Raw genomic sequence first — 26,665 nt, forward strand, 5'->3', positions numbered from 1 at the left:
TGAAAATATCTAAATAAAAAAATTATAATTATAAGAGATTAAATATAATAATGGAAATCATTTCTCACCTAAAAAAATCATATGAACATCCAGCAAGTGTAAACTAAGAAAGAAAATTGGTGATTAATGAATAAATGATTGATTGGTATAGGTGTTGAGCTCTCAATAATCATGGACTATGACTTGAACCTAGAGTTACTAGGTTCATGAATTTTTTTATAGTTAAACTTTGGAATAACTAAATTCATTTTATTTCTATATAATTAAATTTTAAAATTAATAAAAATTGAATTTAACAACAACACCAAATAGGTTTTTTTTTCAGTTTAAATATCTGCTGACATGTCTAAAATTATTTTTTTATTATTAAGTAATGGATAAGACATGCATGAAATAGAAACTGACTCGTAGTTACAGTTACCATCGCTAATCTTTTCGTGTGTGTGTGTGTGTGTAAATATATATATATATATATATATATATATATATATATATATATATATATGTTAACCGTACCAAAATTATTAATATCTGCTGGCTATAGGCTTTTTCCTTCTTCCTCAACCTCATCGAGTCTCAACAAATCTATCCAAAGCAAAACAAAAATGGCGTCAAGGGACAAGAAACCAGCAAAACCCTCAAGCAGTCGAGCCGGAGGTATCCGTACTCTCTCCGATCTTAACAGGCGTTCCGGGCCTGACTCTGACAGCGACGACGAAGATGCTCCTCAAGAGTACTACACTGGTGGAGAGAAAAGGTAACAAACAAATACCCCTTCAAATCCCTAATTTTATTTCGAGACTTACTTCTTCTGGGATTTCGAAGTTTTGATTCTTAATGTAAAGTTGCAATCTTTTTTGGATTAGCAATAATGGGTTTCTGTTATAATTGATGAATTAACTGATTTGTTTGTTAATTGGCGGGTTAGTAGTGATAATTGATTGGATTTTGAAGTGGGTTTTTAGTGCTGAGGATTGAGGATGAGTCTTTTGAGAAGAAAAATGAATGGGGCGGGTGTCTTTAGTCGTCGTAAGAAAGATAGTTGAAGTTTAGGCATTGAAAATCATGAAGTAGGAAGTTGCGCATTTGAGAGTTAGACAACTAGGTGGAGGGATAGTATGGATAGGGGTTCTTGGTTTTATTGCTTGGTTGTGTAGTGTTAGTTTCCTTGGTCAATGGAAACAGTCCTGCCCCACGGATGGAAATGTTGTCATCATTTGTAAATCAAAAACTGTCATTTTGATTATTATTTTGTTTAGGCGAGCATTGGACTTGCTGTATTGAAAATGCTTTTGGGGTGGGTGCACGAGGATCTGGATACCAGCATTAGTAGGGTCTGGATAACGATGGGATTTGTTTATAGAGCTTGCTTTTTGTAGGGATTCATTTACTATTGATGCTAGAGCTGTAACATAGGTAGAGAAGAATCATCTTACTCGGAGTCTCGACTCTAGGCATGTAGACTGAGTACTGAGCAAAGAAAGCTCCATGGTTCTGGAATGTTTATAGGTGATGGTTCTCTAGTGCATTGTTAGCTTTATTTCTGTCACGTATTTATCGGGCCGTGTTATAAGCTATTCCGTTATATTTTGTATTTAAAGCCTTTATAATTTCCAATCCTTTGTAATTTTGTAAGAAACCAAATTTGATCTTGGTGTATTTTCATATTTTCAACCATTTGTTAATTCAATAATTTTTAGATTTTTTGCTCTTTATCTTGCAAATGTTAGAATGCTTTTCAATCCCACAACTGTGGCTTCTGAAATATTTCACAAAGCTTTAGTTGCTAATGCCAATGTCTATCATTTGTTTTTATGTGACTTGTTGCCCTTGGTCATTCCTTCCTTTATATAATATATGTATGAAATGTGTTTATTTTAGTAGTTTGCGCAATTCTAATTTTTACGGTTGCAGTGGTATGCTTGTCCAAGATCCTACAAAGGGTAATGACGTGGATGCAATTTTCAATCAAGCTAGACAGCTTGGTGCTGTTGAAGGGCCTTTGGAGAATATTAATCAATCTTCAAGCTCAAGTAGCTTTAGTGGAACTGGTAGATTACTCTCAGGGGAGACTGTACCATCTGCTCCTCAACAACCTGAAGCTGTTGTTCACAATATTGTTTTCTGGACGAATGGTTTCACTGTAAATGATGGCCCATTGAGGAGTCTGGACGATCCTGAAAATGCATCTTTCTTAGAGGTAATATTAATACAGATATAAAATGAAATAAAAGAAATTATATAGAGTGAGAAGAAAATTTTCACAAAGTGGAGTTTTGATTTGTAGCTGGTGATTGTTTCCACCCCTTCTGTGTGAGAAAAATTCAAAGCTTGTGGTAATTGCATCATTCTCAAATCAATATCTTTTCACTATCTTGCTTGTTTCAATAATGACTAATGATTCTGCTTGATAGGTAGTTCATCCTAGGACTTCTTTTTCTATGTTCTCTTGAACCTTTACTTATAGCAGCATATGCCAGGGCAGCTTTTGTTTTATGTCGTCGTGTTTTAATTGTTCCTGCTCCCTTATTTCTTCGTTAGTATTGTTTGTGGTGATATTATGATTTTGTTTTATAATGCTTTATTGCAGAGCATCAGGAAGTCCGAGTGTCCGAAGGAGCTTGAACCAGCGGATAGAAGGTCCTCAGTTCATGTCAATTTGATTAGGAGGGATCAAAAGTGCCCAGTGAGTCTCTTTCTCTTACTCTTTTCTTACTTAGACTAATAATTATTTTTGGAACTTTGGAAATTGTCATGCTTTTTTAATCTCCGAGTCAGTGTTATGGTCAGTACTTGTTCCCGAAAAGAGCATCAGCATGCTTTTACATGTGTGTTTGAAATACATCGGTGTTGGTACATTTGTTTGAAAGACATTGCTGCTGAGCCGTACTGACACTCCTCTGTCATTGTTTTCCTGCAGGAACCAGAGAGGCAGCGCCATGTTCCATTCCAAGGTGTAGGGAGAACTCTAGGAAGCAGCAGTACTGCACTTGCAACTGAACCAACAGCTGATTCTGCTCCTCTGAACTCTGCTCCAACCCCTTTTATGGGCCTGGTTGTGGATGAAACACTGCCATCGACTTCAATTCAGCTTAGGCTGGCTGATGGGACCCGCATGGTGGCCCACTTTAATAATCATCACACAGTCGATGACATTCGATCCTTCATAGATGCTTCCAGGCCGGGGGCTGCTCTTAATTATCAACTGCAGTTGATGGGGTTCCCACCTAAGCTTCTTACTGATCCAACACAGACAATAGAGCAGGCAGGCCTTGCCAATTCAGTTGTTATTCAGAAATTCTAGCAAAAGCTGCAAGAGGGTTGCATACTGTCTCTACGCATGATGGAGCTGTTTCTCGCAGCAAGTGAACCGATTTTATGAACATGAAGACCTTGAATATATGTTTCCTTGTATACAAAAAGGAGGGTTGGCGGCTGGTTGATTGGAAAATGGAGTTGAATTTTGTGATTCCAAAATGTATTCTTCTGCGTTGTCTTGTAAATTGTATGCCGTTTTGCTTGCTTGACATTTTCTCGCTTCCCCCTTTATTCATGTTGCCGGCATCTGTTCTTCCCCAAAAGTCCTCCAAACCGGAGTGATCTATGCAAGCATGGCCCAACTTGGTGAATAGGATTGAAGTAAATGATTACAAGGAACCATTGCTAGATCCTTGCTGGATTAGCACTTGCAAAATCTGCAGTAACCAGCCCATCGCTCACAAGCCCAGCCCTGAACCGAGGACAGGACCGTGTAGCCTTCACAGAGTGGCTTGGCGCTATGCAGCTACAGTACATGTCATGTATAGTCCTCGACTCCAGGCCGAAGTCTACAATCTAAAATGTCTCTTCTTACCTAACACCCTTTACAAAGTAAGACTAAAAGATCTCTGTCTCTAAAGCGGATGCACGCAAGGTATCTTATTCACTACTTGGCAAGGCATCTAATGATCACAGTGAGCCGGTGAGGCATCTCAAAACACCCCTCTTAACAGTTTCTATCCCCATTCATTGTGCCATGGATTAGACAAGATAAAGATTCTTTTGTCGGCCAAAAGAACCCGTTTGTGCTCCCATTTGAAATTTTCCCCTCTTTAGGGCTCGCCGGACTAAAGGGTCCCTCTGAGCCCATGTGCTAGCCATGCATCAACATGACAGCCTTGCATGATTTAGAGCCCGTTAGGCGACATGGTATTTTTGTAAGTATCCCCCCTCAAAAGTCACTAAAAAAAAAAAGGTTTTGTAATTTTTGAAAAGTTGCCTAAACGCTAGAAATCAGAAGTTAAACTTATTTATAATTATAATTGCCAGATTTTTTCTGAAGTTTCATCCAGAAAAGAAACTATGGTTAACTCATATTATTTTTATTTAAAACAATATTATTTCAAGATTTTTTAAAAAAATTTGGTAGTGACATGGTTAAATTATTTAATTGTAGCCGTGTCAAGATCAAAATTAGTTCTACCTAATGAGACTAAATTAGAATTAATAATTATGCTCGTAAAAACATTTTAGTAAAATGTCGCCAGGATATTTTCACTACTATATATATATATATACACACACTTAAATAATGCTATACAAGTAGTAGATAGCACTTGATGCATGAAACCAGACAAAACAAGTTCATTTGTAAGTTAGTTGGTGTGTTCCAAAAGCTCCTTAGTTGGTGTGTTCCGAAAGTTCCTTGTTTTTCTCCATGGGACGACAAATTCATCTTGTCCAGCCAAATTTCTTCTGCTCGCCAAACGCACCCTCTCAAGCAAGTGACCGGGGGTCATGTCAAGGACCATGTACAAAAGGCCATAGATAGGATCATAGGTAAGCTAGCTGCTCATGCCTTGTGTAGCAAAGCAAGATTCCCGGCCTCCTCTTGTTGCCAATTTGCGAGCGAATATCAGACCATTAGGGAAACACACTGATAACTTCAAGTCCACATTTCAAAGAAACCGACAGTGGTGCCTTCCAACTTTATGAATGAAATTAGTGGTTGGATTATTGATTGAAGATCTTCGCTTATGTGGTGCTGGTGCACATACAATTTTGAAAAGAAATCTATGACCCCACCATTCAAAGTGGTTTCCCTTGAGGGTTAATTTCTCTTTAATCTACAAGTTGACTGTACTTTGTATTGATCATGACGTCCCAATGGTGGTTTAAGTTCATTGACTGTTTGCCAATAATATTGGCCTCTGAGTTGCATCAGATAAGTTGACCGTAGGGTTTCTTGCTTGCTGTCAAAATCATTAGTAGCTACTTTAATTATTATCTCCATGCTTAAGACCTCCACGGAACTTCTTGCTTCCTATGGCAATGCACAAGATAACAGTATCCTGGTGCCTTTCTAAGCTGTCAATGGACGAAAGCATGCAATTATCATTAAACTCGAGTAATCAAGTAGTTGTTGCTGCGAGCAAGACCTTTAATCTGAGGCCCACAGCTCATTTTATAAGCTGTCAAGGAACACAAGCATGCGATTGTCATCAAGCAGATATCTTTACAACTTCATCCATGTATGGACGCTCATGGAATGTTGTTAAATCTTCCAATTCTTTCATTACTTGCCCCTTTGCGCTGCACGTTGATCAATGGGTGTTTATATGATTTTCATTTCTTGAAGGAACAAAATATATATACTCGATTAATATTTTCTATATTTAACAAATTCATGCTCGTTATTTATGCTATTTTCAACCTATGTCTAGTATTTTATTTTTGTATAGATTCGAAGACACTACTGAATTGACTAGCTTTTGATTACTATCTTGAAATAAAAAATTTTAAAAAAAAACATGTTTTATTATATTTTTTTGTTTTGATAATAACACAAATTCACACCAAAATTATTTCAATAATATATTTATTTTATTTTATTATCACTTAAATCAAATAATTTTTTTTATTTTTTTACAAATAGAGTACTAGTAAAAAACAATTTAATAAAGATACCGTTTAAATGATTAAATGAGTTTCAATTTATTTTTTATTAAGATTTAATTTCCTTTTGCTTAAGATTATTTGTTTTAATATTTTTAATTTATTTAGATATATTGATGGTAAAAATAAATTATAAAATAAAAATAAATTATTTATATATCTTTCTAAAAAAGTACTTTAAAAAATAATTATAATCCCACTATCAAACAAAATCAAATACTTAGTATGCTCACAAAGTTAATCAAGAAGATATGAACAACACCTTGATCAATATCTAGGCCATTGAAAATGTTTGGAAAACTTGATTTTGGAGGATTAGAGCAGCAGGATCGAATCACCCTAGCTTTTATTGACAATTCTGAAGGATATAAACACTTGTTCTCCTAAACACGTATTGACATCAATCTCCCCCTTCACAATTCACACTAGTCTTGACACAATTCCAATGACAAATTATAATCTCCAACACCTGTAAACAGAAGATTAGCCAAGGTCTGATCATGGCCAGTTGGCCTTCTACTTAATTTATTTAAGCTCAGCTAGTAATTATATCCTGTACTTGAAGTATCATTCTAATTTTGCAGGTTCATACAGAAATATTTTACCATGGCGGAAATTAGTGCAGCAAGTGACTTGCCAGGCCAGGTCTTGAGTAAACGGGTAATCAAGCTGACTTGTCATGCGTAGCTGCAGATCGATGGGTCATTGAATTAACCCGTTAAGTCAGGCCGGGTCCCATGACACTAAAACGACAACGCCGGTGGCCCTTCCTTGTGTTGTTGTTGGGCGACTAATCTGAACGTGTAGCTCAATTTGACAGGAATGGACGTTCTCTGTTTACAATAAAGATAGAATTTCAAACTAAAGTATCATTAATTGGATTCCAAGGTAAGTAGAGAACAATACTAAATAGCTAATTTGATCATGATAATTAGTTGTTTCTCTCTTGCACTTCAATTATGGGTTCCATTTAGAATTTGAAATTGTTTGTTTATGCTTTTTAAATATATATTTTTATGATTTTAAATAGTTTTGATATGATAATGATAAAAAAAATTAAAATTTGAATAAAATTATCTTTAATATTTTAAAATGAAATCACTTTAAAAAATAACCTCTATATTGTAATACTACACACCATCTTCTTTGCTATTCTTATAAAACTATCAGACTAGGGTACTCTGATTGCCAGGATTGTTGTGTTTCGTTCTGAGATCTTCCCTCCCAGCGGTCTCTATAAATCTTGAGCAGCAGCCATGGAACCTTTTTTCATTAACAATCTTGTGGGTTGTGCTGGTGTAATCTATTGAATGGCCATGCAATAAGCACTACGGTTCTCAACTGTCTGCCCTGTGTGAATGAATGATTATATGACGACTAAAAAGAAGCCCAAGTAAAGATCCATTGCACCTCGAAGTCAAGAAGCTTTTCTGTTTATGGCATATCAAAACTTATGTTAGAGTTGAATTGTTGATGTTTGATATCGTCAAAGAACAATGAGACAGTGGCCTTCATCTTCTTCGATCGAGTTTTCACCAATAAGAGACCTTATTTCCTAATAACACACACCTCATCACAAGTGGCCAGATTGAATGTTCAAAGATTAACATGATTTCGCCTACCGCATAACAAAGACACGAAAAAAGGCAAAAGAAGACTCCCTTTTCAGCCTAGTTGTGAAACCTGGTATCAATTCAATCATCCATTAATTAAGAATATAATTCGGGTTTTGTCAAATTAACTTGCTAATTCATATATAAATTCACCCAACTAGCAACTCAAGTCTTCAACTCAGTTGATATAAAAAGAAAAGGAAACCATCTAATTAATTAAGAATGTAATTCGGGTCGAGTCCATCTTCAAATTTTTTTATCAAGCCAAGGTCTCTTTTATTTTTTTAAATAATGATTTAAATTAAACTAATAATTCAAATATAAATTCACTCGACTCAAACTCAAGTCTTGAACCCGATTGACATATATAAAAAATTAAAAAGAAGCCATCCAATTAAATTCAACATAACTTACCCACACAAACTAAAAATGACAGGATAAGAAACCCTACATGGTAAACTAAAATCATATCCCAATTTAATTTGAGCATCATCAATGAAGTTAAATCCTTATTGCAAGCCAAGTTGGCATGCACTTCCATCTAGTTTAATTATTAAGTGGTTAGTATTGTATTGTATAATAATTTTAAAAAATTACTACACCAAAATCACGAAAAATTATTTTTAAAAAATACAAATTTAATTCTTTTTTCATATTAAATATATTTTAAAAACACATCTTAACACGTAAAAATACAAGGAAGAAGAACAGCATTTTAATGCGGTAATTCAAAAAACAAAAGCAGAGAAATCGGAGTTGGGGAGCGGCTTGTATATTTTTAATGGCTTTTGCACCCTTTGAGTGGGACAAGATAAAATAATTTGGCTTAACAGCGTCCAAGAGATTTTAGAATTTCTTGACCTACGGAACACACTTTACATTACTGGCTTGTCGTCTTCGTTGTTTTTAATGTTGTTGTCGATTATGACTGCTCATAAGAGGATTAGAGAAATATAGAGGACGAACATTTTCAGAAGTGATAGCTTGTGGAATATCTCTTGTGAAAGATAATATAGCTGTTTCTAAGCTAAATTATTATTTTCTTCTTCTATATATGGAAAGGTATTTTATTTTTTAAAGAATAATTTATTCATATTCAAGTTGATTTGGTGCATATTTAATTTAATTATGAAGGATTTATCTCTCACAATCTATCATTTGATTCCGGACAATAATAAACTCGGTAATCAAATAGATGTTTACTATATGAATGATTTAAATATTTGTTTCATGGAATATAAATATTGAGAATCTAAACTGATATCGAGAATTTGTTGACTTTGAGCCAAGAACTTATTGGTAAATGTGCTTGATTACTTTTGATTGATTAAACCCTTAAACTAATAATAGTTAAATTAGGTAAGATGTTATAAAAATATCATTAAAGTCTATGATCCATTTAATCCGAAATTTAATTATTGTATTAGATTTTAAAATAAATTAGATTAAATTCAACTAATATACCAACTTATAATCTGATTGACCAAGTTAAATTTTATTTTGATCTTAAAAAAATAAATTATTTTATTTTATTTTTTTGAAAAATAATATTAAAACCACCACCCGTGTACTTATAATTTGTGTTTTGTCCGGGTTATCTGCGTTTAATATCTAATAATAAGAAACAAGAAAGGCTTGGTTTTGTTTTTGTTTATATATATATATAAACTTTGAAGGGGAAGAACATATAAAATTGAAAAAGAAGAAAACCCTTTACGTTATATCATGCAACTGTTGATAGAAAAGACGTAAAGTGAAAATCAGAAAAGCTAATAATATAGTAGGTTGAAAGGGCCTCTGCCTAGCTAGGGTTTGCTGTCCCTTCCTTTCCCTTCCCAATATTATTATAGCCTCTGCCTCTCTCTGCTCTCCACACCCTTCAAAACCTCCACACACTTGCATACACCTCTAGTAATGACGTCTCTCTCTCTCTCTCTCTCTCTCTCTGCTTTCTTTCTTGCTTTTCTCTTATTCTTACCCTGTTGTGACGGATTCGCGTACTGTGACACTTCACTAAAATTCACTATCCCCTCCCTCCCTCCCTCTCTCTCTCTCTGTCCTTCCTATTTGTTATACTGGTAACCCCAACCCCTGCAGACCACCGATATGGTGTCAAAATTTACGTAGCTAATGGATCAGACACGGAACAAAGCTTAGGGTTCTCTCCTTCTGAAATCTGACATTGATTCTTCGTATCAAATGCAAATTGTAAAAGAAAAGAATTTGAGAGTTGTGTTCCACAAGAACTTGAATGTGATAGGGAGCTGAGTCCTTTTTTTTAATATTTGTCAAATAACTATTTAACTTGAAATCTATATAAACTCGGTAATCATTGCAAACTTAAGCACAAAATATTAGATGAACTTTCTGATTGTTTGGTTGTTAATAATTTAATATTTATTAAAGAATCATTTTGATTCAATAATTTAAGATATTAAACAAAACATTTAAATAATTCTATATTAATATCTAATATTAAATAATAATTAAAGGTGTCCAACTTGGACTCCACCAGAGGAACCACACATTCCCTGGACCCAGATAGATCATGCCACTTGCGGACCTCTGGGATTTTTCTGTTCCTGGTAGATTATATGCTCGGGTGTGTGTGTGTATAAAAATATACATAGATATATATATACACACAAGCACATGACATGCACCAACCTTGCTTGCCTTGGTGTACACAGCCCTTTTCTTGATTGAGCACACTACCCTACGTTATTTATGTTTTTTCAGTAGGTATTTTCTTAAACTGGGCCATGCCCAGAATAGGAAACTTGTATATTAAACGACAATTTGAGCAGTAAAATAAAAGGAAAAATGCATTCATGTGATGGAAATCAAACAATTATTTTCTCTTTAAAGTGTATATATACTTTGCATATAAAATATGTGTTTACTGATATGGGTGTATAATTTTTTTAATTGAATTGGTAGATTATATGCTTGGGTGTGTGTGTGTATAAATATATATAGATATATATATACACACACAAGCACACGACATGCACCAACCTTGCTTGCCTTGGTGCACACAACCCTTTTCTTGATTGAGCACACTAGCCTGCGTTATTTATGTTTTTTCAGTAGGTATTTTCTTAAACTGGGCCATGCCCAGAATAGGAAACTTGTATATTAAACGACAATTTGAGCAGTAAAATAAAAGGAAAAATGCATTCATGTGATGGAAATCAAACAATTATTTTCTCTTTAAAGTGTATTTATATATACTATGCATGTAAAACATGTGTTTAGTGATATGGGTGTATAATTTTTTTAATTGAAAATATATTAAATAATATTTTTTATATCATCATATCAAAACCATGAAAAAATATAAAATATATGGGGTTAGGATATAAAGCAATCGAGGATTCAAGGTCGGAAAGGCTGAGATTTTAATTTCTTAAAAAGATTTTGAGATAAGCATTTACTCAACCGTTTACAGGTATAAAAATAAAGTAATGAATTTTATTTTAGGGGCATTAAACTAGGTTTTCTTTTGAAGAAACAAAGGGAAATTCATTATCCTTCCATGAAGTTTTTTTCTGCTTTCCTGGGAATATTAAATTAGTGTTTGAACCTGTGGTGGAGGATACTATTCAAAAATATTTTTTATTTAAAAATATATTAAAATATTTTTTTATTTTTAACATCAATTTATTAAAATCATTAAAAAAACACTAAAAAATATAAATTTAATTTTTATTTATGCCATAAACATCCAAACACATGTAATAATAGTAAGGCAATGACAAATAGCATCTAGAAAAATGAAGAAAACATCTTTTAGGTACTGAGAGGATGGATGACATCTGAACTTCACAGGGATGGATTTAAAATCTCTCAAAAAATAAGGACTGTATAAATCAATCATTAAAGGGTGAGATGGCAAGAATCTCAATCTTTGAGACCAGGCCAACCCTGACCACTCCTTGGTCTCTCGTCACTTGGAGTTGTCGTCACTTTGAGTTGGCATCAAATCCCTTCATAGCTAATTTGAAAGTGTTTTAAAAAATAATAATTTTATTTGTTTTGAATTAATATTTTTTTGATATTTTTATATTATTTTAATATACTAATATTAAAATAATTTTTAAAAATAAAAAAATATTATTTTAATATATTTTAAAATAAAAATATTTTTAAAAACAACCACCACTATATTACAAATTACAAAGAGACTCAAGAAAATAGAAATAACATGTAATTTTATATCTTGGCTAATTTATTTGTTAATCCTTAATTTTTAAAAATATATATAATTAGTCTTTTCACTCTTGTTCAACACTGTCTAGTTTCTAATCTCTATGTTTGATTATTTCTAATAACAAAGTTATTAAACTTCATTCCTAGCTTAAGTTCCATGTAAGGTAAGGTTAAATCTCATGTTAATAAGTTGACCTAATATATTTTGTTTTTTATTTTAAAAAAAACAATAGAACATCATCCTTTTAATAAAAATAGTTTTTTTTATTGCTGAATCGGGTTGGATTTTATAACACTATAAGGCAGCAAGAGCATAGAGAAAAACCAATAGATCAGGAAAAAAAACAGAGTTAACCAAAGTTAAGGGACTAAAGTTGGAATTTTAAACATGAGTAATAAGAACCAGGGACCGAAGACAGCACATGAAGGACGAATTCAATCAAGATTCACCATGTAAAACAAAAGAAAGCACTGCATGCTTTTTTTTATTTTTTATTCACAGTTATAGCTTTGGGTGTGGTAGATATTATTTTTGAAATTATATTTTATTTAAAAATATATTAAAATAATATATTTTTAATTGTAAAAATTATTTTTGGCATCGAAATAATTTAATAATACAAGAAGATAAATTAAAGCAGAAAAATAAAATAAAAATTATTTAAAAAGAAACTTTAAAAAGGCAAAAATAAACAGCACAAAAATTATTCCAAGCTACATGCATGCCTCTTGGACTGCACAACAAGAGTACTAATAAGAAGTACTTAGTTACTATTTCACTAGTCATGTACAGAGAGTGGAGGGTTTTGTACACATTTTGTCATTCTTAATTAACGGTTATTTGTTCTAAGTAAATTGTTTTATATAAAAATATTTGTAATCTTTAAAAAAAATTAAATAAATGATAAATGTAAATATTTGATAATTCATCTATGAATTTAATTCACTCCTTCAAATTTATTCTCTACTCTAATCAATTTATTATCTATCAAATAATGTAATATTTATTGTATTTAAAATGTTATACATAAAATTATTTGTATAATATGTCATCACGAATTTGCGCTCTGGGAGCGTTCTGCATGAACATATTTCCTGCAAACCAGTGAATTTATTATCTATCAACAGCTGACTTTATCAAGATGCGAAATCATTCATGATCACAATTAATGATTACAGCACCGCTATTTTGGTGGCGATTGGGATTAGACGAGGAAGAGCGAGGAGACAATTTGCTCGAGACGAGTGGAGCTAGAAGCCATGATTCCATGAAGCTAGAGGCTAGAGCTGCCATTGTGTATGGGAATTGTTTTTAAAGATTTTATTTTCAACCTCAGCAAATTAAAATTATATGAACATGTAGAGAAGATGATTTTAGAAAGAAAAAAAACTTAAATCTTGCGAACAGCCGTGTTGAGAAGAGACATTCGGACTGTCCCACAACCTTTATCAGCTTTTTAAACGGCGGTAACCCACTTTTTCCCCCTGCTAACACAGCTTGGATTAGATGCTATGACTGTGACTCAGCTAATAATTAGGGTGTAAGAAAAGCTACATATTTTCAATCTTGCCAGAAGATTTTTTCTCCCTTCTGTTTATTTTTTGTCTTCACCTGTCCATGGCTTGTTCGTCGAGTGCACATGTGTTCTGTGAACAGAGGTAGGATAAGGGGGTCCGGGTTTTTACAGTTCATGGAGATCAGATTAGATTACAGCGTGCAATTTACTTGTCTTTTTTTTAAGTTCATCTTTCTTCTTTTGCTGATTTCACTGCCACAAATCTTAGTTGTGTTTTAGGGAGTGATGATTTTTTTTATTTTAAGTATTTTTTTGAAATTTTTTTTAATATTAAATTAATGAGTTTTTGTTTTTTGTGTTTTTAGTAGTGTTGATGGGTTGGGGTAAAAAAACTTTAAAAAATAATGTATTTTTAATTAAAAATTATTTTTAAAAACATCGTGTAAGATAATATCAAATACTAGTACGGATGTGAAGGTGGTTTATGAATTGCGACTTTAAAAAATAAATCCAAGAATAACTATGAATTATATCTTTAGAGTTTAAAAATAGAATTTTAAGTGGGATCTATGCAAATTATACCATTTATTGATTAATTAAATATTTTAAAAATTATAATTAGAACAAAACACAAACTTATTATATAAACAAACATCGTACAAAATTAACATGACAATATGTTCTAGGTTTTATTTCAAAATAATTTGAAAATTGATGTTATCAAATCCTGGTTAATCTCGTCAAAATTGAGCGAGATGTGATTGGATGTAATTCAAAAGAAAAATTTGCCCATGCAATATTTTATAAAAATAGTCTGTTAAAAGAAAAAAACCAAAATAATAACATTTAAAAAAAAAACATTTCATTTCAGCCCACAGTTAATTTAGTGAATTTACCAAATGTCAAATAAGTAGTTACAGTTAACAAAAAAAATAAAAACGACGTTAAAAATGAAATATTTATGTTCTAATCAATGAAAATTAGTTGATTAATTAAAATAAATATAAAGACAAAGTATATTAGATATCTCTTCTTCTTTTCATTATATAGTCTGTAAAAATTGCGTCTGTATTACAGATAACAAATATATATATATATATATATATAATTAATTAGAAACACTGAAACACCGCAATCTCTCCCTTCAAATGGACTTTTCTGAAAAAGAAAAATCTGGTTATATTTGAGTGTATTTGGTACTGTAATAATAATTATTTTTTAAATAATTTTTATATTAAAATATATATTAATAATATTTTTTTATTTTTTAAAAATTATTTTAATATTAAAATATTAAAACAATTAAAAATGTATAAATTATATTAAATTTTAATAAAAATAAAAAATAATTTTTTTATATATTTTTTAAAAATATAGGTTAAATCACGTTTCGAGATAGCATGAAAGTCTTAAAAATGATAGCCGTGAATTATACAAGTACAAGATCATTTTTCTCCGCCGGTCAAGTCCTGAGAGACCTTCTTTATCAGTAGACTAATCATATTTTTTTCTCCTAACCAAACTTAAAAATGTGATATCTAAACGCTGTCATATGAACATTTAATAGATGGATTATATCTTTTTTTTCTAGTTAAAAATAGGTATTATGTGAAATTAAGAAGTACAGCTTGTTTGGAGTGTGGTTATAATTATATTTTAAATAATATTTTATATTAAAATTTATACTAATGATATTTTTTATTTTAAAAAATATTAAAATCATATTAATTGGAAAAAAATAAAAAAATTAAATTTTAAATTTTGTTAGAAATACTAAATAAACAGAAAATAAAATCCTCCAAATGATCTTGTACCCATCAAATGAGCACGCAAGACCTTCTACGCTATATTATAAGCAACCTATGAGATAGAATAAACACTTATTAAAAGTGTTTATTTTTTAATATTAAAAAATAATATAAATTTCATTTTAAAATTTTATTTAATATTTAGGTGTTTAGATGGGATAATTTTTTGATATAATATTAGAGTTTTAATGATGAAGTAATTACAAGTTTAAATTTTATCATTTTTATTTATTTAATAAAAATTAAATATAAAATAAAATAAACATGTATAAATTTGAAGCCTTACCCTCACTTCACTATTAAGTAAATAAATATAATTTTATACTAGTTAGATATAATTGCTCTAATTATGAATAATAGTAGAAATTCTATGATATTTAAACTATACTCACCAATGAAAAATATTTGGTATTTGTTTTTATTTCTTTTAAAAAATGAACTTTTGGGGCCTTAGCTTTTCTTTTGGTAGAATTTTAAAGGACATTTGGCAATCAAAAGCTAGAAACCATAAATCGAGACTTCTGGATCTTTGAATTTCATTTTAACACAAAAGTACTTTTACAATTATGGTCACAACTACAATAATTACGGTCAAGGATAAAAAGCTTCAGTTAAAAACCAAAGGTATACCAGAAAACTAGTTGTGCGGTCCAAAGGGAATTATAAAATAAAAATATAAATTTAATTGCAGCCTGTATTTCAGATCTTTTACAGCCATTGCCATTGTTGCATAGAAATGACAATAGAAATATCTACTGTTTATTTTTATATTTTAAAAATAATTTTTATATTTTAAATTAAAATTTTATTAGTGTTTTGTACCATTTTAATGTATTGATTAAAAAAAAATTAAATAAATTATTTTAATAAAGATTACACTTTTAAACACCTTTATAATTACAAATATGTCATTGATGAGTGGGATTACACTTTTAAACACCTCTATAATTACAAATATGTCATTGATGAGTGGTTCAGTTGTTTTATATCTATTTATATATTATAAATTAAAAACTGTGATTATTTGAGTATATTTTTTAAAATGAAAAATTATATTATTTGTTTAACATGATTTATCATAAAAAATACATCACGTTTAAACAAATTTATAATTTTACCATCAAAACTCAAATTAGTTTGCTTTGACAATATTAGTGTTTATAGAAAATCATGTAAATGATCACATATTTCGAAAGATAATATACTGAAATGATTTTAATCTCTGGGTGGAAGACATAAATAACTTGATAGGAGAATAAAAATTGTAACTGCTCGTGACAAACAGGGTGTTGAGAAAATGCAAGGCATGCAAAATTTATAAAAATATCGGTCCACCAAACATCAATGACGATTGAACAGTACATGGGTGTCATAAAAATGCTTACAAGGTAGAGACAACATAAATGTGGCAGTGTTTTTCCTGTTTTTAGGATTATGATAGCAGATATGGATTAAAGTATTTTTTAATTTATAAATATATTAAAATAAAATATTTTTATTTTAAAAAAATATTTTTGACATTAGTATATCAAAATAATTTAAAAAATAATTTTTTTTATTATAAGCAGAAATTTTTCCTAGATTTATAAAATCACATTATATAATTCAATATTTTTTACTCTCAAATAATCATTTTAATTCAATAACTTAAATTATAAAATAAGATTATAATATATATTTTATATTATTTTTTAATATATCTCAATTATAAAATAAGATTATAATATATTTTTTATATTATTTTTTAATATATCTCTTTAAATAAAAATTATTTGAACTTAAAATTTGTATAAACTCATATTATATTATACTTTTTTTTACTAAATAAATTAAATTAATGACAAGATTCAAACTTATAATCATTTATTTATTAAAATTTTAATATTATATTAAAAAATTATCTCAATCTAATAACTTAAATTACAAAATTAAATTTTAAAAAGCAATTTATATTATTTTTTAATATTTATAATAATAACATCCATATAAAAATATATTTTTTACGTCCAAACCCTAGAGAATGTGATTCCCCTAATTTTAAAAGAAATACACTTTCTGAAAAGGGGGATTTAGGGCCCTGTGAAACGTCAATTTTGTGGAATTGGAAGGTATTTTTGCATGTTGATCGAGATGAGATCACATCTCTTGGACACCTTTGTACTAATTTGATACGTCCAGGAGAATAAAAATTCTCGAGCATGGCTTCGAGATTTGAACACTGAGGGTCAACAAACAGAGCATAAATCCTTGACTCATTGAGGTTATATTATAGATATTCCATCACTTCTATTCTGTATGCTCACTTCTGAATTCCATGTATTACAAAATATCAGTTATTGTTTTGTCGGTGGTTTATATTTTTAAAATCATACCATGTATTACAGAAGATATTGTTATGTCGGTGGTTTATTAAGGTACACGTCTCCAGGTGAAGCTGCTTTAAAATCATACCATGTATTAAGGTACACGTCTCCAGGTGAAGCTGTAATTAATTAATCGGACAATAAATGATAAAACTGAAAATCAAACCTTCTCGTATGTATTTATGTTAGAAAGTTAGCAAACGTCGAGAAACATCTCTGAAAAAACACTAATAAACCTAGTCTTTTATTTTTAATTACCTTTTCTTTTATTTTGTATTATCTAGTTTATTTAGGTTGATTTCTGAGTTTATTAAATAGATAATAAACTTTATAGATAGACTCACTGTTGTGACATAAAATATTTAATAGAGAAATTCTGAATCATATTTGTTTATAAGGGGAGGCTCTTCGTCGGAATTCTATGCTCTCGTGCTTGTTTAATTCCTTGTATTGTTTTCACATATGTCACGAAATTATATAACATGGATTCTTTTAGTAGGGGTCTAAAAATAAAAAACTACTTGGTGAAGGAAATTACTAGATGTCACATGTCAAATTAATGCATCAAGAAATTTCACTGGAGGAAATAAAAAAAAATTACTAAATTATCTAGGTAAAATATTGAAGCAATCCAAATAACCCAGATTTTTTCTTTCATTTCACCCCCCGCACTCTTTTCAACTGCAATCTTTCATGACTTAATCAATGACCAATTTCTTAAAACTTGTAAAGGACAGAAAAAAATCAACAAAAGATGACCAATATGCAAAACAAGTAAAAACTCTATGGTCAATCTCAAATTCGTTATAAAAAAGATATATTTCGTTTATCTATTTTCTTTTTTCTTACTTTATAATTTATTTAGTCTCTGTAATTTTTATTTCATAAAAAAAATTCATTCTTATAACATTTCAATTCAAGAGTTTTATAAATAAGAAAAAAAGTCACATAAAATTAGCTAAAAATAGAGAAAGTTGGTAAATAATTACTTTTAAATTACAAAACATGACATTTTTAGTATCAACATGTCTGGAAAATAAGATCGAGCCATGCTTATATTTTTTTATTCAATTAATTTTTATTTTTAAGTTATTTTAGATCTAGTAAGTGGTATATAAAAAATTTTAAAGCATATTTGAGATGTTTTTCAGGTCACAATAACTAGAAAAAATAAGTTTTTAATTTTAAAAATTTAAAGATTAATTTTCTAATCAATATAAATAATTAAAAAACATAACAAAATGTGACATATAACATGCTGTTGTAGGTTAAATAGTGTTGTTTGAGTAATTTTTTTAATTTATTTTTTTTTATAAATTTCATCATTAAATATTAAAGTTATTGATAATTAAATATTATAATTTTTTATAATTTTTTTTTATGATGTCAATGTGGTCTTGTAATCAAACATGTAAATGGAGAGGTTAGAATAAATTAATTTAATATATTTTATTTTGATGTTTATATAAAAAATTCCACATTAAATATTTATTTTTTAATTTATTTCAAGTCAAGTTATATTATTATTAATTATCTGCGATCATAAAGTTAAATTGATTAGTTCCCACAAATACAAGTTTTATAAAAATGGAAACAAATTGTTGTCAGCAATAACAATTGGCCAAGGATAGGATGAGTGAAAGCATTCTAAATAAAATAATGATACGTGTTAAAGATTTATAAGTATATTTATCTTTATACCAAAAAAGTAGCTTTTTATTTGAATATTTAATTAATATTATCAATTTTTTTATTCATAAACTCATATATTTCTCAACTTACTATATAAAACATAAATATCATCTTTTAGTTCCTAAACTAGAAAAAATCATGTTAACAAAAGAGTTTCATAATTTAATTTAATTTATTTAGTATTATTGTTATCTTAAATAAATATTTTAATATTTAGTTGATGTTTGATATTGTAAATATTAAATTTTTTATTATATAATTAAATAAAAAATAAAAATTTTAAATTCAATAAATTTCAAGATCCAAATTATTAATTAATTTTAAATTTAATAAATTTCAAGATCCAAATTATTAATTAGATAAATTAATTTAGTATGGTTAAGTTATTTTTTTAAAATTAAAAAATTATATTATATTTTTACTTGTTGAGTTGTCTCTAAACATTATAAAAATTATCCAAAGCACATTAACTTGAGTCATGAGCCAAATAAAAAGCCATAATTTGGATATAATGTAACCTAAATTTTTATTTATTTATGTTGAAAGAACTTTATCCGACGCGACCTCCGTAGCGTGGGTTAGGTCACCAACTAGGACTTTCACTTAGCATATATATTTTTTTATCATCGAGATTTATTCTTCACAAGAGATTTGTGAAAAAATAACATGGCATGGTGAGTTGGGGAGGGTTGGCATTAAAGAGCTCGAAGCCCACCAAAACAACAAGGACAGGTGTGGCCACTGTCACAGCAAAAAACAGAAAGATGAACAAGAAGAAGGGAGATGGTGGGTGGGCATAACATTGGGAGTTTAAGGCCCTAGGGTTAAGGTTAAGGCGGAGAAGAGGACAGCATATAAGTTAGGGAGAATATTAATGGACAAATTGCTATCAACCCCTGCATTAAATATTAGAGATGAAAGGAAGAAAGAAATTGTAGTGTACTCCAGATACTGTACGTGAGTGAGTGAGAGAGAGAGAGAGAGAGAGAGGCAGAGAGAAGAGACTTGTGTAGGGTTATATTGATAACCGTGCCCCCATCAAAACCTCCATTTTACACCACATAGAGACTATAGGCAGATTTCTTTCGTGGCTGGTTTCTCATATTTCCTCGATTTGATCGTTCATATTTTTCTTTCTTCGCAACTTTGGCTCTCTCTCTCTCTCTCTCTCTCTCTCTCTCTCTCTTTGCCAGTAATGGCAGTGGCAGTGCAAGAAAAGAGGGAGGTAGACACTTGAGTTTTCATTGGGAAGGTAAAGTTTGGGAACAGTCCTCTAAGATAACCCAAATATTTCCTATCATTTTATCATCTATCAACCCACCGCCACACCTCCTGCTGCTGCTCTCTCTCTCTCGCGTGCACTCTGCTATTACCCCTTTCTTTTTAAAGACCAGAAACTCGCTCCCTCGCTCATTTTCCGAAGGAAATCTGTGCAGTCTTTTTGGGCAGACAGAGACTCCTATCTCGCTTGCCAAGATAGCGCCAAGCCCTCCTACCAACATATAACAAGATACTGACTCTTTTGCTACTTCTATCTACACTATTACTATTTAGGATTTCTCTGAAAAAGTCTGTTCTTTGAGGCATAAATCCCGGGAGGGCACTGCACAATAATAATACCACACCCCACTTTTTGAGCAAAGAAAATACAAGGTTTTGCATAGGTAGGTGGGAAGAAAAAGAGAGAAGAAGAGAGAGAAGGGGGGTCATGGGGTTAAAATTTGTACTACTACTAATACTTCACTAGTAGCTACCAAGTTGCAAGGCACACAAGTGAACAACTAAGAAAAAGATAAGATAGTGAGAGAGAGAGAGAGAGAGAGAGATAATGGAGGGTGGTGGTGGTGATGGTGGTTCAAGTACCACTTCATGTATGATGGCTTTTGGAGACAACAGTAATGGACTATGCCCTATGATGATGATGACGCCTCTCATGTCTTCTTCGTCTTCTGCTCATCATCAGCATCATCATCATAATCATCGGGTTAATGAGGGCGATTCGTCAATATCAAATACCTTATTCCTTCCTCTACCTCCTACAAACAATCAAGGCCATAACCGTATACATAGTAATGCAAGTGGCTCTTCTTCTATGATTATCGACGATCACAACCACAACAACACGGTCACTGCTACTGGGTGTTATTTCATGGATAACAATGATGGTAGTGGTTCTTCTGTTAAGGCCAAAATTATGGCTCATCCTCACTACCATCGTCTCCTTGCTGCCTATGCTAATTGTCAAAAGGTGAAGAACGGAGCTGAATGTCCAGTCTCTGTAACCCTATTAACTTAACACCCCAAACACATAAATATATTTGTGTTTCTTTCTGCTATCATGCATGCCTAGTTGCAACACTCTCTTGCGGAAGTAGACTAACTCAGTTATCCTCAAATTTTGCCAAAAGTTCTTGTAATTATGGATCCAAGTAGTAAACATCTCCCAATTCCTAAACTTTTTCGGGGTTCTTTTGATGCATCCAAGAAAATTCTGTTGCAAAGAAAGTGAGGTCAAACCCTTTTAAGCAAATGCACATGATAGAGACATGAGCTTAATTAGTTCTTCTCTTTCCTTCCTTCCCCTTTCATTCATGGGATATGTGTATATATATATATATATCTCACATGTCAGTATTTCTTCAGGTTGGAGCACCACCTGAAGTGGTGGCTAGGTTAGAAGAAGCTTGCGCATCGGCTGCTTCTATGCCCCCCGCTAACACAGGCTGCATCGGTGAAGATCCAGCCCTTGACCAATTCATGGAGGCTTACTGTGAGATGCTGACCAAGTATGAGCAAGAGCTCTCTAAACCATTAAAGGAAGCCATGTTGTTTCTTCAGAGGGTTGAGTGTCAATTCAAAGCTCTAACTCTTTCATCTCCAATTTCTGGTGATTATAACCTCTCCCTCTACCCCCACCGCCTCCCCTCTCTCCCCTTCTCTCGGTGTGTTAAGGTCTCTTGAGCTCCAAATTAAAATATTTTAACTTGTTTATTATTGTTGATTTAATTCTTTAATAAAATACTAATAGGACTTCATGCATGTGTTTTTTTCCAAGAAGGATTAATTAACAACATCGAAGAGCTTGTTTCCCCAAGTGGGTGCTGTTATATTTATTTCCCTGGCATGTACATTTTTTTTTTCCTTTCCCTAGATGGAACTGTTTGAGGTGGTAGGGTATCCATAGAGAAGACGGTCTTTCTTGCTGAACGTCGATGCGGTGGTAGGGTTGATGTTCTCTGATTTGATTCTCTTCTCGGTGCTTGTGTATTTTGTTTTGTTTTTCTTCAACTCTACTTCCTGTATTGGTAGATATTGACCCATTTATTTCCAATCAATATTGTACTAGTACTGTTGTTGAAAGCTAGGTTCTTATAATTTATATGCGTTTTTGCCATACAATTTTAAGTACTTTTGAAGATTGCTAGTTTAATATCTGGCTGATAGAGTCTCGATTGCATAGAAGATTCTTCGTAAAAAGCAACGCATGCATCTCGCTGATAAGATGGCAATTGCAGGGCTTGAATGTTTAAAGTTTTGAAAATACATGAGATTACACAAGTGATCATATTTTAGCGAGGTGAGGGATAATAGTGTTAATATTTATAGGGTTCCTTGAGAATTTTAGTGTTCAGATTATGGATCACGAGCTTAAAACTTATGAGGACGACGGAAACATGGATGGGAGTGATGCGATTAGAGGCGGATGACTTGTGATTTGTGAAGGAGATCTGCATCCATTGTAAAAGGACCTTTTCACTAGTGGTTGTGTATTTTATGGAAATCAGGACTGCTTGTAGTGTCTTCTTTTGTTCTTTTGACAGCAAATTCACTAGTATTGCTAGAATTGGAGTGGGTTCTCCCATAGGATACCTAAATCACAATATATGTCAAGGGATTAAATTTGATTCACAATCTTTCATTTATTTCTCATAATGAACTGTAGTGATAATCTTGTATTTAAGGGACGTTGTCTCTCCCTCTTGAAAGATTTCTGTAATACAAGTAATAATATCATAGCTAAATTAGAGTTATATTAATCTGTGAGCTTATTTCCAACCTTATTACAAGGTAAGTGTCTTCTTATAAGAGTGTTGTGTGTTAAATGTTGCATCTAGGTAGAATTTCATGGTCTATCTGGTTCTGCATGGACAGTAATGCAGTCCTCTTTGGATTAAGATGTATTCATATATTCTTCGAACTTTGATGGCTTCGGAGCAAGATACACAGAGGCGGAAAACGAGCAGTTATAGGCCTCTAATGGACTTGGACTGTTAGTAAGTCCATTTGTTGTAATTAAAATGCAATACGTTTTATTTGCATCTCCTAAATATTAATGGACTTCATTCATGCTCGCTAGTTGGTACAGTGATACTGCCATGATTCTTTAATTAATGCTGGATCGCATGAGCGTGAACAAGGTGTAAGAGTTTGTGGATTGTTTTTCAATCTTAACAACGAAACCCTAATCTGCCTGAGTTTTGTCTATCTATTTTCATGAAGCCTGACTCATTGATGCAAGGATCTATTTCGTTGTCTTAGGTTATTGCTATAGTATAGTTTACTCCAATACTTCTCATAAACCTTTTAGGGAAATGGTTGTTTGATTAGAGTTTTAAGAATGGTTCATCAGAATCAACTGTCATTCAATGTGTTACTGACTCTTGCCTTGTAATTCATGAAAAAAGTACGAACTAGTAAATAGATTTGAAGGACGAGCTTCCCTCGTTTTCATGAAAATGGTGGAAGTTTAAATAATTGTATAGTTCCATATGTAAGTGGTAATGGAGTAGGGTTTTCCTGTTGCAGCAGCAGTATGGGTGCTGCTTTACTGTCTTTCAACACACAGTTACTAAGAAAATATCATGCTAGTTGCTGCGGTAACTTCTCATTGGACATTTTAATGCGTTTTGAGCTGCTAACTCATTTATGTTGTCATCAGGTTGTGGTGATGGCAATGATAGGAATGTGTCATCTGAAGAAGAGGTTGATGTGAACAACAACTTCATAGATCCTCAAGCTGAAGATCAAGAACTGAAGGGGCAGCTACTTCGCAGGTACAGTGGATATTTAGGCAGTCTCAAGCAGGAGTTCATGAAAAAGAGAAAGAAAGGGAAGTTACCGAAAGAAGCCAGGCAACAGCTGCTGGATTGGTGGAGCAGGCATTACAAATGGCCATATCCATCGGTATGTATGTTCTTGGTCACCGAACTTCGTCAATCCCATATTTTGTTGCGCCCTAGTGCAAGAATTAGAAGCCGGGGAAGCATTTATGTCCCTCTTCATGTCATAGCACTGTAAAAGCTAATTTTTCTCCTCTCCTTTCTCTCATCATTGGCTTCTGTTTCACGCGACAAGTGGTTCATGAAGACTTTTTACTGGATCTAAATTAACCCTAGTTTGCTTCCCCTCGGTTGATTACCCCTTGGTTTTAGATTTACTTGTTTTTTCAAAGACGTTTTTGGTCGCTGCGGATGATTCTCAAACCTTTTCTCACAAATTTGTTTGTGCCGAGTGGAATTTTATTTTGAAGTGCAAACTACAAGTAATTCAGCTCTTGTAAGTAGGTGGTTAGATACTTCGTCACTTTGTGTGGGAGATTACATTATGTTTGACAATTGTTTATGCATATTTTTGTTCATAGATCTTTTAGCTATTTTATGCGTCAACAGGAGTCGCAGAAGCTGGCCCTTGCTGAATCCACTGGTCTGGATCAGAAGCAAATAAACAACTGGTTCATTAACCAAAGGAAACGACATTGGAAACCATCGGAAGACATGCAGTTTGTGGTGATGGATGCCGGCCATCCTCATTACTACATGGATAATGTTTTGGGCAATCCTTTCCCAATGGACATCTCTCCCACACTGCTTTGAAGATCATTCATGATACATGATTGATCTTTACTGCTGGAATGCAAGTGAAATTCTTAATACACTTGCCCCATTTGACATGCAAATTATATATGTTGTGTACTTTTATGCATCCGGAGGCTATCTAATGTAGTTGAATGCTGTGAAACCAGCCCGTCTCTCAAGTATATACATATATATAGTATAGTAATGTTCTCAACTCTCAAGTGGTGTTTATGGATGGGTGTGGTCAAATAGGTGCCTGGTTCCTGCTAGGTTTTAGACTTTCAGGGCATAAAGAAATGTCAATTATCAACTGGGGGCTCCTTGCTATTGTACTTGCATGAATTATATCCCGCTTAAGCCTGTTTTGGAGCCATGGATATCAAATTGAAGCTTACAGTTTCAACGTTTGTTGTCGTTGCATATGGCTCCACTTCCCATTTACACTGATTCTTTTTTGGCTGAAATGAGCTCTTGCTCATGCGATGGTCGATGTTCTATTCATCAAGTTTTCATGCTAGTCTTTATTGTTTCGATTGTTGATCATCATGTTATGTGTCTGCTGCTTGCACACGTCCTTGTGGGAGTCTTGAAACTTCCCAGAGGGGAGTTCAATAACGGTCTCGTATTTACTTTGGACAAAATTCTGGGATTTAGTCTGGAAAAAGGGGCCCTATCTGGTAACTTGGTAGGGGTCTGGAGACCACCAGGCTTTGAAGGGTCGACTTGCAGGGTTAGATCTAATTTAATGGCTCTATCTGTTACATTGTATATAGGGGAATGAGAAGTTACTAGATTCTCATTTGATAAAGCACAAGCACTGTAACATTCCTGCTATGGTTTATTTGGATCTCGAACTGGGGATTTGATGTTAGTTCTACGATACAGTTTATTTTGAAGGAAAAAGGAAGTAGAATATCTGTTAAAAGGAAACAAGATTGAGAAGAAAGGTTTTTAGAATGTTACTGATTTTACTATAACCAATCTCATTTGAATTTCAATAAATAACTCCATGGATTCAATTTCCTTGGAAAGTTTCTAATTCAATAAATTCCAGTCAAACTACTTTCAGTACAAATTTCCAAGAAAAAATTAAATCTCATGTAATTTTAATTTATTGCAACAATACTCTTATCAATCCATTGCAAGCTCTATAATAATCTACTCTAGTCTTCACGCCTGTTGATAGGTTTTGTATTTTTAATAATTAACTTTATATTTTTTGAGAATAATTAATTTGAATATTTTGCATAGTACTGAAAAGACATCCATGTATACATCGAACTAATCACAAATTTTTTTCATCTGTATAATATACTTACTTCCCTTGATTTGTAATTATTCAGAAAGAAAATGGATTTTCTTCCCTTCTCTTGGATGCTCTACCAATGCATTTATTAAATCCATAGTTTCATCTTCTAATACCTAAAATGTAACTACAGAAATCATATTAAAACTTAACTTCAAATTTTCCTCCAATACCTCATTTACCAGTATTATATATATATAGAACCTGTAATAAAATCATATTTTTCATAACCTGGATAAAATAACTTCGCTGCTAACATTTCTTCTTGAAGAAAAAAAATATTATTTATATTGACGGCAGACAAGGTATAAATAGATCAATACCATGCTTGCTAACACTTTATTATCATGCATGCTCAAGTATTA

At 31.8% G+C, this 26,665-nt stretch overlaps 2 protein-coding genes across 2 annotated transcripts; both read left to right on the top strand.

Annotated features, from left to right (window-relative positions):
* Positions 1-515: 515 nt before the first annotated feature.
* LOC105109525 (UBA and UBX domain-containing protein At4g15410-like) lies at positions 516-3,549 on the top strand. Its single transcript, XM_011004261.1, has 4 exons — positions 516-757; positions 1,915-2,200; positions 2,591-2,686; positions 2,921-3,549. Exons 1-4 carry the CDS (start codon positions 606-608, stop codon positions 3,302-3,304), a joined length of 918 nt encoding a protein of 305 aa, XP_011002563.1. The 5' UTR covers positions 516-605; the 3' UTR covers positions 3,305-3,549.
* Positions 3,550-19,968: 16,419 nt separating this feature from the next.
* Positions 19,969-25,206, top strand: LOC105109526 (homeobox protein SBH1). The gene is made up of 4 exons (XM_011004262.1): positions 19,969-21,387; positions 21,783-22,026; positions 24,079-24,323; positions 24,809-25,206. Exons 1-4 carry the CDS (start codon positions 20,968-20,970, stop codon positions 25,010-25,012), a joined length of 1,113 nt encoding a protein of 370 aa, XP_011002564.1. The 5' UTR covers positions 19,969-20,967; the 3' UTR covers positions 25,013-25,206.
* The last annotated feature ends 1,459 nt before the right edge of the window (positions 25,207-26,665 follow it).

This window comes from Populus euphratica, unplaced genomic scaffold, assembly GCF_000495115.2.
Source record: "Populus euphratica unplaced genomic scaffold, PopEup_1.0 scaffold220.1, whole genome shotgun sequence".
Taxonomy (NCBI): domain Eukaryota; kingdom Viridiplantae; phylum Streptophyta; class Magnoliopsida; order Malpighiales; family Salicaceae; genus Populus; species Populus euphratica.